The sequence below is a fragment of the Paroedura picta genome, chromosome 7 (assembly GCF_049243985.1).
Source record: "Paroedura picta isolate Pp20150507F chromosome 7, Ppicta_v3.0, whole genome shotgun sequence".
Taxonomy (NCBI): Eukaryota; Metazoa; Chordata; class Lepidosauria; order Squamata; family Gekkonidae; genus Paroedura; species Paroedura picta.
In genome coordinates, this window is record NC_135375.1 from 51,535,450 (window position 1) to 51,549,851 (window position 14,402).

General features: G+C 42.1%; 1 protein-coding gene across 1 annotated transcript in view; it reads left to right on the plus strand.

Moving 5' to 3' along the window:
• Positions 1-14,402, plus strand: part of KCNN2 (potassium calcium-activated channel subfamily N member 2) — a 99,347-nt gene that overhangs the window by 26,134 nt on the left and 58,811 nt on the right. The window contains exon 3 of the mRNA XM_077344319.1: positions 729-1,147. Within this exon, the coding sequence (XP_077200434.1) occupies positions 729-1,147 (419 nt within the window). The remainder of the gene's footprint in view (positions 1-728; positions 1,148-14,402) is intronic.

Genomic DNA, 14,402 nt, shown 5'->3' on the forward strand with positions numbered 1-14,402 from the left:
AGTTTCCTGCATGCATCCTTCTTGCAGGGAACTAAATCTTATTCTAACTCAGTTAAAATGAGATTTAAATTAGTAGTTAACACTGAAAGAGGTTATCATGAGCTAATAAAGCACAACAATATGTATTTTACTCTTTTTTCAAATTATGACAGCTGGACTCCTAAACTGCAGCTTATGTAACATTTGAAAAAACTTAGACTTTTGTGCACAGCAGTAGCTACCCCGTGCTGCCGCCATACCGTTGCGGCAGGGCACGATGCCCCGCAGTTCCCCATGTACGCATGGGGGCAGGGCATGTTGGGCTGCCCCGGCGTAGTGCGAGCTTTACACTGGGGTGCCCCTGTCAGCCCCGTGGCTCCACGGAACCTGCAGGGGCATGTGGTGTCCATGAAGGGACACTGCAGGTAGGGGCCAGGTGTGCTGAAAGACCCCGGTGCTGGCGATTATGCACAGTGCCGGCCCGTCTCAGCCCCTGGCGTACCCAGGAAGCTGCAGAAGTTCCCACATTTGCTTAGCCCTGGGCTGGGATGCGCCTGCGCTGGCGGTGGCGGCGAGCATTATTGGGGATTTCCCCCAAAGCGCTGCCACCACCAGCGCGGGCATTATGGCCCATGCATAATGGGCCATACTGTGTTTACCGTTTTAAATTTCACATATTTAAGTACTACTGAAATTATGTTATGTGTAAAAGTAATGCTAATATGTGACCTTCTGCATTGTTTTTACAGTTGTTTATGGTGGACAATGGAGCTGATGACTGGAGAATAGCCATGACTTATGAGCGTATTTTCTTCATCTGCTTGGAAATTTTGGTGTGTGCTATACATCCTATCCCTGGCAACTATACATTCACATGGACAGCCCGGCTTGCCTTCTCCTATGCCCCATCTACAACAATAGCTGATGTGGATATTATTTTATCCATACCAATGTTCTTGAGACTATATCTTATTGCCAGAGTTATGCTTTTGCATAGCAAACTTTTCACTGATGCCTCATCCAGAAGCATTGGAGCACTAAATAAGATAAACTTCAATACTCGTTTTGTTATGAAGACTCTAATGACAATATGTCCAGGAACTGTACTCTTGGTTTTTAGTATCTCCTTATGGATAATTGCTGCATGGACTGTCAGAGCTTGTGAAAGGTAAGTCTCTCCCTTTAAAAACATATACATTGCCTAGATATTCTTCTAATAGATCACTGTCACCACTGTCCTTAGTAGTCTCATCACTAAGATACACTGTTTCCCTGACTTCCATGCTATACTACCTTTCTCTGAATGTTCATTGTTTTGTATTTTATGTTATTTCTGATTCCTGTTCCTTTGTTTCTCTCTTCTGGTGCATTTTAAGTGTATTACCTTATTATAACATCCCAAGATACTAAACAGAATGCATCCCACTTTTACTAACATGATATTTCAGTCAACAGAGACTTTTTGTATTTCCTTATAGCTCATTTTGGACATTAATTTATTTGATGATAGATCTTTGTCAGTATTGTTATGCTCTCTAGTTTAAATAGTTCAATTGTGCAATAGAAAGATATTAATGTAATGGTAGACAATAATAAGGAGACATATAGTAGAACTGTTGTTTCATTAACATCAGGGTATTTTATTCCCATGTCCTTATATGTCTCCTTCCTAAAACCAGCATAGGATTACTTTTCTAACTTGGAACATTCCAGGGTGGAAAATAGCTATTAGGGATCCATGTTTTAATAACTTTCTTTCAAACTATGATGTCATATTGATTCAGGAAACATGGACTGTAGAAGACCTGATTATAAATGGATTTCAGTCACTCTCTGCCGCAGCAGAACCAGGGAAAAATATGGGAGAGCAAAAGGAGGCCTGGGAATCTTAACATCCACCAAGCTTAATGTTGAACTGAAGGCTCTTCCCTCCTTTAAGAATAATGCTATGGCAATGAAAATTAAATTTAAAAACCACAGTCTCCTGATAATAAATGTATATCTGACCCCCTTGAAACAGAAACTCTTGATTAAAGCTATGTGGGCAGAATTAGAAATGTATATTGCTGATCTTATCCTGTCAAACTCAGATGCATCTATAATCTTGGGAGGGGATTTTAATGCCAAATTGGGCCCAGATGACTATACTCTTTATGAACAAAATAAATGTTTACCCCCTTCACATGAAGACACCGGAACTCTTTTCACACGATGCTCCAATGATAAGATTTCAAACTTTTCAGGTTTCTGCTTAGCCCAAATAGCCTGTAGGCTAAATCTCCATATACTAAATGGTGCCATAGAGGGAGACAATCCTGCTGAGTTTACCTATTTATCCGGGGCTAGAATGAGCGCTATCGACTACATGATTGTATCTAGGGATCTTCTTCCATATGTTAAGAACTTAAAAGTTATTCCTAAATTTGTCAGTAACCATTTTCCAGTCATGCTTAATATAAATGTTGTTACTCAAAGGCTTCATATTGAGGACTGTTATCAGCCCGCCTTAATGCTAACAGGTAGATCCTACTCTCGTGCCAAGTGGACTCCTCAACTAAATCAATCAACAACTGACTTACTGGACACAGATCGTCTACAATGCCTTCGAACTACTCTAATAACAGCCAAAACTCCAGCTGTTTTTCTGGAAAATTATAGTGTTCTTACCCAAGAAATCTACCAGCATTTATCCCACAAAGACAGTATATTTGTAAGACAGAAGCATTATTATTCGAGATCATGGTTTGATAAGGACTGCTAGGAAAGCTCTTGTTTCTACTTACCAGGCATTCATATCTAATACTACCTCAACAACTGCAATGGATCTTCTCCATCAAAAAAGACTGTATAAGCAATTGCTAGCTTATAAGAAAAAGGAAGCCATGAAAAATAACTGGTCACGTCTTATACAAGCTGTTAAATCTAAAGATCCAGCCTCATTTTGGCATTTGACATCATGCTCCCAAAGAAAGGGATCATCTATAGTGGAGTGTCACATCTCCCCTGAAGCCTGGGAGACTCATTTTCAGGAACTCTATACGGATACTCCAGGCGATAGAGGATGCCCTAATCAATCTATAGAAAATCTACCAGCATGGGCACCAGTGACTGAGGCTGAGATAAAGAGCCTAATTGCACAGCTAAGACCAGGGAAAGCTCCAGGGGAAGACCTAATTCCAGCAGAGGCTATAAAAAACAACCTTGACTTTTGGGTTCCTATTTTGGCCTCACTTTTTACTTGCATTGATACCTACGGACTTATTCCTAAAGACTGGGGACTTGCAATTATTGTCCCAATAGATAAAAAAGGGAAGAAAAATGATCCTGCAAATTACAGACCCATCAGTCTCCTCAATATTATCAGCAAACTATATGCAAGACATCTGCAATCCAAACTTCAAGACTGGCTAGAACAGGAAAACATACTTGCAGAGGAGCAAGCGGGCTTTAGAGAGGGCCGATCTACTATAGACCAATGCCTGGTATTGCACCATCTTATTGAAAAACATCTCTCCTGCAATATTTATCCCCTTTATGCTGCTTTTATAGACTTTAAAGCTGCTTTTGACTCCATATCACGAACCAAACTTTGGGAAAAAATGAAGAACTCTTCACTTGATCGCCGTCTCCTTTACTTAATACGCACACTGCATAAGGAAACTTCCCTTAAAGTATGATGCAACCCTGAAGGTCATCTCTCCAGAGATATTAAAACACAAAACGGTGTTAAACAAGGATGCATCTTGGCCCCACTTTTTAACTTCTATATCAATGATATGGTGAGCCACCTCTGTAACATTAATTTCCACCCCCCAAAAATTGCTGGAAGACCTCTTTCAACCCTGCTCTATGCAGACGATGCAGTAATTTTATCCAAAACAGCTGTTGAACTTAAGAGCCCTGAAAGTCTTAATACTATACTGTAAAATGGACCACTTAGAACTAAATTACCAGTAAACCAAAATTATGTCATTTGCTAAAAAACCTAAGAGACATTCCTGGATCATTGATGGGCACAGAATTGAACAGGTCTGTCATTTCAAATACTTAGGGGTGGTCTTTCAGACCTCTGGTAGCTGGAAAGCCCATGGGGACTATGTGGCCAACAATGCACAGAAAAGTGCAAATGCCATTCTTAAGTTTTTTAGATCAAAAGGTGGACAATATATACCTGCAGCACTCAAATTATTTGAAGCCAAGGCAGTATCACAACTATTATATGGCACACAGTTGGGCCCCCTCTCAAACTTGGCCCCTTTAGAGAGGGTTCAATCTAAATTTTTAAGATCTGCTCTTCAAGTGCCAAAGTGTGTCTCCAATGTTACTCTGAGACTTGAGACAGGTTTCATGAAGATGGAGGCTAGAGTATGGCTGACTGCTTTAAATTACTGGCTTAGATTGTCCTTTTTCCCTCGTGGCCTTGCCCCACTAACAACGGAGGATGGCTATCAATCGTCATGGCAACGAAACATCAGAGCTAAAATTGCACTCTTGGGGTTCTCTCCTGAGCTCCTACTAAGTATGGGATATGATCAGGCCAAAGAAGTTGTTAAGCAGAGATTGACTGACATAGAACGCCAACAGGACCTAGCTAATAACCCATCTTTCATTATTAGTGAACCCAATAGATATTCATCTCTCCCTATGGCATACCTGGCCAAGCTTGATGTACCTAGTCATAGGAGGGCCTTCACTTTGGCATGTTGTGATGCCTTCCCTTCGGCGGTATTAGAAGGAAGATATAGGAAAATACCCTATACCAAAAGGAAATGCACCTGTGGCTCTGGACATGTAGAAACCATGGAACATGTTCTCTTTCAATGTCGATCCTATACTAGTCTAATTCTTCCGCTGCTAGGCAGATTCCCAGGGGGCTCAGGAGAATTTTACATTTCTCTGCTGCTTGCAGATACAGAAAATAATACAACTTATAGAGTTGCCAAGTTCTGCGCAGCAGCGATCAAAATTCGTAATAGAATGGTCTGTTTTGAGTGAACTGGACAGCTGTGTTTATTCTATTTTCTATTGTTAACTTTTAAGATGTTTTAATTCCTGGTTTTAATCGATATTTTTGTTTCATCTTATGCTGGTCTATGACCGTAATAAAACATACTACTCCTTCCTAAAACCAGGAAGTTTGTTCACAAACCAAACTGGTTCATGAAAGGGCCTAATTAGGATTTGTAGAAAGCCCAAAAATCAGCTGAGTGATGCAGAGCGCCTTGCTCCCTGTTGCTCAGCTGTTTCAGGCTGTCTTGTGCACACCCTTTAAACTTGCTGTCTGCTGCTTAGCTCTTTTGGATTGTCTTTAAAGTTTAAAGAGACTGTACAAGGCTGCACAAAATGGCCACTCAGCCATTTGGTTGTGTTCTGCAGTCCCTTTGAAAACAGTCTGAAACAGCTGAGCAGTGAGGAGCATATCCCTGCCACTCAGCTGTTTTTGCAGCTTTTGTGAGAAACAGAAAGCAGGGGCTTTAATGAGACTTGGAGACCCTCATTTTTGCTCCATTCATGAACCACAACAAACTACCATGAACTGCTTTTAAAGTTCAAAAAATTCATTTTATTTTATACGTGTGTGTGTGTGTAGAGAGAGAGAGAAAGTCTACTATCATGTATAGTCTACTATCATTAACTTCATACATGTACCATGATGAATTCATGTTGAATTTTGCTTTTTGGTTCAGTTTGTGCCCATCTCTAATATTTAATTAAAGAAATGTTGTTTAGCAGTATGATGGATATTTTACTGGGATACTGGAATAAATGTACCCAGTTATAGATTCTGTTTTTAAAGTGGAAAAGATACTGACTATGAACAAACCAGTAAAAAATGGATGGTCTTTCAGCTGGAACAGACTGTAATATGGAACAAAATATGAAAATTCAGACTTGATTTACAAAAAGAAATTTCAGTTCTTCTAATCGAAATATCAATCTTATCACATATCTTATCAAATATCTATCTTATCACATATAGAAAACAGTTATATATTAAGTATTTTAAACTAAATAAAGTATCTTATCAGAAATTTGGTAACAAAATCCTTTCAGTGAAGACAGAACTAGGAGCCAATAAAACTAGGGACATTGCCCCAAGTCCATTATGGGACTGAGGTGGTATAAAAATATAATAATAATAATAATAATAATAATAATAATAATAATAATAATAATAATAATAATAATAATAATAATAATGGTGATGGTGATGGTGTAGTTAATTTAGGAACAATCCAACCAAAGTTTGCACTGTTACGTTTGCTAAGAATTATGCTTTATGGGATCTGCAAGTGTGTTTCCACTATCACATGGCTTTGAAGAGATGAACTATTCACCACTAGACCTGCTGCAAACTCTGTTGATTATACACAACATGAATTCTTTATTGGGTCACCTCAAGATTATCTGGCAAAGTCCATCACAAGCCCATCACCATCTTTGTGCCTGCTTACATACTGCAACTTTTGTCCAAGTCATGATTGCTCATGTCATTACAGCATTTTATATAAAGCATAGAATCATTTGTAGTTCATAATTTTTTTTTTCACCTGCAGAGTTAGATGCATCCTTTAGATCAGTGGCCCCAACCTTTTCCAGGCTGGGGACTGGTCCACCAGAGGGGGGGAGATGGAGGCCTGGGCACCGGTGCATGGGGGGCAAATGTGCATGCACACAGCTGCTGCACAAATGCGCATGCATGGAGCTGCTATGCCTGCGCATTTGTGCCTCCCTCTCCCCCCGATCGCTCCGGTGTAGCGAGTGCCGTGCTGCGGGGGGGGGGGGAGAGGGAGGCGCAGGTTTGGCAGCTCTATGCCTGCACATTTGCCAGTGCCTGAGCTTCCCCCCCCCCGCAGCATGGCGCTCGCTATGCCAGAGCGATCGGCTGCTTCGTCAGAGCTGCCACACCTGCGCATTTGCAACTCCCTCCCCCCCGTAGCGCAATGCTTGCTACGCAGGAGCGATCGACTGACGAAGCGGCTGATCACTCCCAGTGCAGCGAGCGCCGTACTGTGTGTGGGGGAGAAGGAGGTGCCTCCCTTTCCCTCGTGGCCCGGTACCGAGGCTTTCGCGGCACAGTACCGGTCTTCGGCCCAGGGGTTGATGACCCTTGCCTTAGATGAATTTGGCCAAATTATATTGCTTTTTTTTGCCTGTGCATTTAGTTGGGGGTATGTGTGCTTCTGTGTACCTGCACCCCTGGATCTTTTTAACTATATAAAGTAACATCACTGCACATTCTGTTTCCAGCCACAGACTATACTTAACTCCGCAGACTGTGTATAAAATGAAAAAGATAGATTTGCTTTATGAGATGAAGTTTAATAATACATTCATCAGGAGGCCCATTGAATTTAAAAGAAATTAAAGTGGCATTTTCACCAAATAATAAAGTCTGCAGCTTAAATCACACAAGTTGCCATTGTTGTATTTAGTACAGTCATCTGTCCACATAACACAGGAAGCTTTGGATTGGTGTCATTTTGCTTCCTATCTTCTGGTCCTTTTAGTGTCCCCAGGAGTCGCATTCTGAGCCTTTGTTGCCCATTGCTTAGAAAAAGCAAGTACTAATTAGAGCCTTGAGCATTATACTTTTAATATATTATAAAAACAATAGCCTATGCTAGTGATCTTCTAGTATAATTGATGGAATCAATTTGAAATTACAGTAAAGCAAACCAATTTTCATGGCTTACTGGATGGGGAGGGGGAACTAATCTAGCAAAATAACACTAGAACAGAGTGCAAAGGAAATATTCAGTATTTATACTCACTATGCACTAAAGCCAGTATCCGTCATTTCCTTTGGTTTGGTTAAATTGAAACATTAATTGTGATCACATTCCTTCAGTTTTGTGAAACTAGCCATAAAAATTCATTATAAAAGTGATCAAACATTGGTTTATTATCACCTTGATTTATAACTGTACCAATACAGTTTTTTATATTCTAGCTTTTATTTCAGATCCTTAAATGTAAATGTTAATTAGATGAAAGAATGGTTTGTTTTGCTGTTTACATATTTACATTCCAAGATCTGAGTTCATAAGTAAGGATAGAGCAATTTATTATATTGTCATTTCAATTTGCAAAAGAAAATAGTCATGCTACCCCAAATGCTGGTATGCCAAACAACAAAGAGCAAGCTGAAACTTCTTTACTGAAATGCTTCCACTGAATGATATATCCTAGGATCACAACTGAGCACAAAGACAATATGTCTATGATTCAATCCTAGACAGAGCTGCACCAGTCCATTTTCTTCAAAAAATTCCAGTTAAACATGCTTTATTCTCTTCTTGTAGCTTAGAAAAGAAATGAACTGAGCACTTCTCTAAATATACTTTGCATTGAGTACTTGATATGCTTTTGAATAATTGGCCTCTCTGAACGTCCTCTGACGTATAAGTTGGGACAACTATAGCTATAGCCTGGGAAAGCAGATTTTGGGAAACAACAGGTTTCACTGCTATCTTCTCCTCCCATCACTTCCAAGAGTCAGAACATCTAGCATTAAATCCTTCCTCAACTAGGGATTGTAATACAGGGACCCTATCAGTGGGGGCGAGGTTCTCCCACTGCCAGGCCTTACCCCTAGCTGCCAATCATGTGGTAGGCATACTCTCTGTTGTCTACCATAGAATTTTTGCCCAAATACCAGAGTGTTGCCCATGTATCACTGATGTGATGACATCAGCAATGCTGGTCAAAAGGCCTAGGACTTTCTCTTTCTCCTCATAAGTCCCCCTGTCCCCCACTGGTTGCCAACAGAAACCTGACAGTTGATTTTATTTATTTTTATTATTTATTAATTGAATTTGTATACCACCATTTAAGAGCCTCTTGTGGCGCAGAGTGGTAAGGCAGCCGCCTGAAAGCTTTGCCCATGAGGTTGGGAGTTCAATCCCAGTAGCCGGCTCAAGGTTGACTCAGCCTTCCATCCTTCCGAGGTCGGTAAAATGAGTACCCAGCTTGCTGGGGGGTAAACGGTAATGACTGGGGAAGGCACTGGCAAACCACCCCGTATTGAGTCTGCCATGAAAACGCTAGAGGGCGTCACCCCAAGGGTCAGACATGACTCGGTGCTTGCACAGGGGATACCTTTACCTTTACCTTTTACCACCATTCAAGGTTGACTCAGCCTTCCATCCTTCCGAGGCTGGTAAAATGAGTACCCAGCTTTCTGGGGGGTAAATGGTAATGACTGGGGAAGGCACTGGCAAGCCACCCCGTATTGAGTCTGCCATGAAAACGCTAGAGGGCGTCACCCCAAGGGTCAGACATGACTCGGTGCTTGCACAGGGGATACCTTTACCTTTATACCATCATTCCCAATTTGGGTCACAGCGGTTTACATAGTAAAAGAATAAAACACAATAAAACCACCATAATTGAGCATCCTAATGTCTGCTGGAGGTTGCAAAACATCAAAATGTGATTGTAGCAATTGACCAAACATGAGTTCTGGTGGAGAAACCCTAGTTGTTGCATGGAGAGTCATTTGGTATCACACTAGAAGTCTGGCTACCTGTGTCTCAAGAGGTATATGTCCCATGTGCTGCAGACCTCTCTTTACAGATTGCACTACCTGATCTGCCAGTCCATTGGAGGAGGAGTGATAGGGGCAGTGTATGTTTGTCAAAGGCCTATTTCGCAGCTGTGGGCATGACACAATTTGAAACAGAAGATGTCTTCTGCACGTCATTTTCTGGTTCCTTCCTTCTTGAGATTGATTGATATTGATTGATTGACTTCCTTCTTGAATGGGGATGCTGTGCAAAGGGGGAGGCAGGGAACAGCAGTTGTGTGAAGCCCTAATTGAAGGAGCAAAAAGCTGAAGAGAGGTTTATTTCCTGTCTTTTGTCTCTCAGTTCTACAGCCAAAGCATGCCGGGGGAGGGGCAAGTGGAGCATGAGGCTGCTTGTTGATTTTTCTTTTCCTCAGCGAGCGAGGGAGAGGAGAACAAGGGGGTGGGGAGACAACCCAAAATGCAAATCTCTGCACATAAACATGTGGGCTTTTGGCACACAGTCACTTAAAAAATGAGGGCAAAAATAAATCTTGTGAGGGGATGGCAGCCAGGAACCAGTTTTCCTCCAGTGTTTGAGTTGATGCCCGGACCAATCAGCGACATACTACCATGCTACATCTGCGTTGGAGGCACAGAGAAGGGGAAGGAAATTAATCTGGAAAAATACTGACATCTACACTTGAAATACTGGGGCTTTCGGAGTGCTTTTCTCAGATGTAGCAAGTTATATCCACTCCCAGATAGTTAGTGTCACCACGGATCAAACATAGACATTGCAGAGGGAAAATTTAAACTGCATTGCAGAGGGTTTTTCTTTTATTCGGACTGACAGTATAAATAGCCCAGTGCGGAAAGTACCCAGGATTCTTGAATTTGTTAAACATCTTCATTATGTCATTTGCTTATTTACTGTTCCTCCTCTACCTATATTTATGGACTGGTAACTTCCATTTCATTGTATCTAAATAAGCATGCATGCACATGAAAGAGTATACCTTGAATAAAACTCTGATGGTCTTAAAGGCGCCACTGGACTCAAATTTTGTTCTGCTGCTTTAGACCAACATGGCTATCCACCTGAATCTAACTTCTATTATAGTTGGTGGTTCCTTTTTTGCCAGCAAATTGTTTACTGTGTTTTGAACTCAGGCCATCAATTAATACTCACTTGGTCACACAAGCCAAATGAACATGGCACAAGAGGGCTGGTTATGGCAAGTGCTGTGTTTATATCCCTGGAGATCAAAAATTGAAAATTATCCAACTTTAGACAAATGCGTGGCCTTAAGGCCTCTACTGAGGTCACTGAATTAACAATGGAGTCAAAGTCCACATGGATGTGGTACCATCAATTGAGTGGAGTAGATCTTCAAATGAATTGTTTCTCAGTTGTTTCAAATGGGTAGCCGTGTTGATCTGAAGTAGCACAATAAAATCAGAGTCCAGTAGCACCTTTAAGACCAACAAAGATTTATTCAAGGTGTGAGTTTTCGAGTGCAAGCACCCTTTTATGTCTGACGAAGGGTGCTTGCACTTGAAAGCTAATGCCTTGAATAAATCTTTGTTGGTCTTAAAGGTGTTACTGGACTCTGATTTTATTGGTCATGTAAGGAGTTCTTAGTCTGAGGAAGAGTGCTTGCAATTGAAAGCTCACACCCTGAATAAATCTTTGTTGGTGTTAAAGGTGCTACTGGACTCTGATTTTATTGTGTCTCTCAGTTGGATTCTTGTAAAAACATAAGACCCATGCTGCATCAGACCAAAGGTCCACGTAGTCCATAATTCTGTTCACACAATGGCCAATGAGCTACTTCTATGAAACCCACAAATAGGAAGTCTGCAACAGCATCATCCTGCTCGTGCTACCCAACAATTGATTTAAAGAGGCATACTATTTTAGTACTGAAGGGAGGCCATGATTTCTTGCCATTAATAGCTCAGTTGGGCCACGGGGAGGGAGGAGAGGAAGCGCTTCCTTGCAACCTGGAAAGCACACCCGGGGCCTCACAGAGGACCGGGGTGTACTTTCCAGGCCACAGGGGGTGCTTGGGCCATGGGGGGGGCAGGGGAGAGGGAGCGCTCTGCAAGGTTCTGGATGTGCTTTCCAGGCCACAGGGAAGTACTCGGGGTGGGGGAGACGGGGTGCTTCCTGGCCCAGGGGGATGCTCTCCACTGGTGTGCCTGGCGGGGGGGGGGGGTGCCTGCAGCGTCCACTTGCCCCGGGAAGGCCTTGCACCGCATCACACATGCGGCACCAGGCCTTCCGGGGCCAATGGGCCCTCTCTGGTGCCCGCCTCTTTTCCTGTGCGCCCACCAGGGGACCACTCTCCTCCCCCCTTGCACCCACCCACCGCTCTCTGCCACCTAAGACCTCCTAAGGTGAGCTTCAGGTTGGGGGGGGGGGGTTCCCTTGCCCCCTTTCCCCTTTCAAAGCCCATTTTTAATAAATGGGCTTTGTTGCTAGTAAGAAGATATCTGCTTATCTCATAATTCTGAAGTCTGCTCAGTAGTCTTTAGTGAGGTTCATTATCAGAAGACTTCTGGAAATCCAGATAAACAATGTCTACTGGCTCATTTCTGTCCACAAATTCATTGACACTTTCTTAGAATTCTAAAAGGCTTACCTTTGTACAAGCTATGATGGTTTTTATTCAGCAGGGCCTGTCCTTCTATATGTGTGACAAATTTTCTTTAATGATGCTTTCCATCCATTTACCTGGAACAGATGTCAAGTTAACTGCCCAATAATTTCCTGGATCCACCCAGGATCCTTTAGTGTTACATTGTCTACTCTCCAGTCCTTTGTTAGTCCTCATATCTTAAGTAATAGGTTAGCAATTTCAGATTTGAGTTTTTCAAAAACTAGAATGACTACCATCTGGTCCTGATGATTTATTAGTTTGCAGTTTGTCTATATATTGTATTACTTCCTCCCTTTTCACCACTATTTCCTTTATCTCCCCACCCTCTCCTGAAAATATGCATTCAGGAATAGGTATTTGACTTATATCTTCAGCACTAAAGACCAATGAGAAGAATTTATTGAGTTTCTCAACAGTGGTGTTATTCTCCTTTAATGCTCTTTTAATTTCATTGTTGCCCAATGGTCCAATTGCATCCCTGGTCAGTTTCCGGCTCCTAAGGCTGTCATAGTGAGGGGTGGTATATACATTGAATAAATAAATAAACTAATGTCAACACTATTTCCTGCAATGGGACTAACAGGTCAAAATATCAGATCTCGCATTTCCAGCCTCTCTGTCTGTTGGCTGCTGGGGGCTTGCAGGGCAAAAAATGTTTTTTTAAGTGTTGTTGCATTATTGGTACGATGTCACTTCCACCAAATACCTGGAAGTGACATTACATCTTTGGTGTGACATCAAAGTGACATTCTAGGATTCCCACTGGTTGACATCTGATGGCTGGTAACCATAAAAGCCTGGAGTGGGAAAAATCTTGTTTCCTTTATCTTTCTTGCACTAAAATGCACCCATGAATTATTGGCATATCCTCATATTATGGATTTACAACTAAACTATGTATCCATTATGAGACCTATTATGCACGGCTGCTGCTACACCGGGCGACCGCCATGCTGTTCCCCATGTATGCAAGGGGGTGTGGCTCCCCGGTGTACATCAAAGCCCCGGCGTAGTGTATGCACATGCACTGTGTGCAGGGGCCGGGAAGCCTGGGATGCTGCCTGGCCGTGGCAGCGGCCGTGGGTGAGAGACACCACACTGCATGCAACGGCAGGGGCAGGGGGACGCCCATGCCGGGTCCACAGCTCCACAGAGCTCGCAGGGGTGTGTGGTGTCCCTACAGGCACACTGTAGGTTGAGGCCAGGCAGGCCGAAAGGTTTGGCGCTGTCAATTATGCACAGCACCAGCCCACCCCAGCCCCTGCTGGTGCTCACAGTATCCCAGGGACCGCGGAAATTCCCACGTTCTGATAATGTGGGCCTTCTTTGGCCCTGGGCTGGGCCATGCCCGCACTGGCGGTGGGGGCATGCATAATCGGGGATTTTCCCGGATGCCCTGCTGCTGTCAGTGCAGGCATTCTGGCCCGTGGGTCTAAGTCTGCTTTGCAAGCAAATCTGGAAAGTGATATTTTGGTGTAGTCTGGCTTTCCTAAATGGTTTGCACAATCTTATTTGTTTAGAAAAAGATTATAAAACTATGGACTGACCAAATTTAATTTAATTTCTAGTTACTTCAGAAACTATTTTAACTTTTTCCAGGAACAAAAATGTCTTGTATCTAGGTTTTCTGAACAAATGGAACTCATTTTATTGCGTTCTTATTCCAACAGAGGAATATTTTGCTCTTTGTGATAAGAGGCAGAAAGAAGAGGCAAATTTCAAAGCATTGTGAAGGGTTCACCATACAGCTGAACATAAGGTTAATGGGAGTCTCATGGCTAAAAGACAACTCACTGTTCAGTAAATGTACTATTCTCCAAGCATGCAAGCACCAATAGATAAGAGACCTTTGAAAGACACTATGGCCACTATCTCTCATAACAAGAAAATGCTGGACAGTTAAGGAAGCTTTGAGTATTTTAAAAAGTTCAGCAAACATATGAATCAATGCACTACATTTTTAGATGTTTCTTTAATTCAGTAGCAATTTACCAAACAGCCATATTTTAATGACAAATGGCACATTTGCTGCATTTTAATTTATCTAATATATGTTACATAACAAAGCCCATATCAAAACTAAATTAGAAATCAGGATATAAATATTCTGTGTTACAATAAGTGTTTTAACTAAGCCAGTGTACAGTGCCAGATGCCTTCTAGTAAGTAGCAGGAATTGAAGAAAATATCCATTTGTAATTTAGGAGAGACCGTGGCAGTCCAAGTAGATGATGGGCTATCTTGGAACA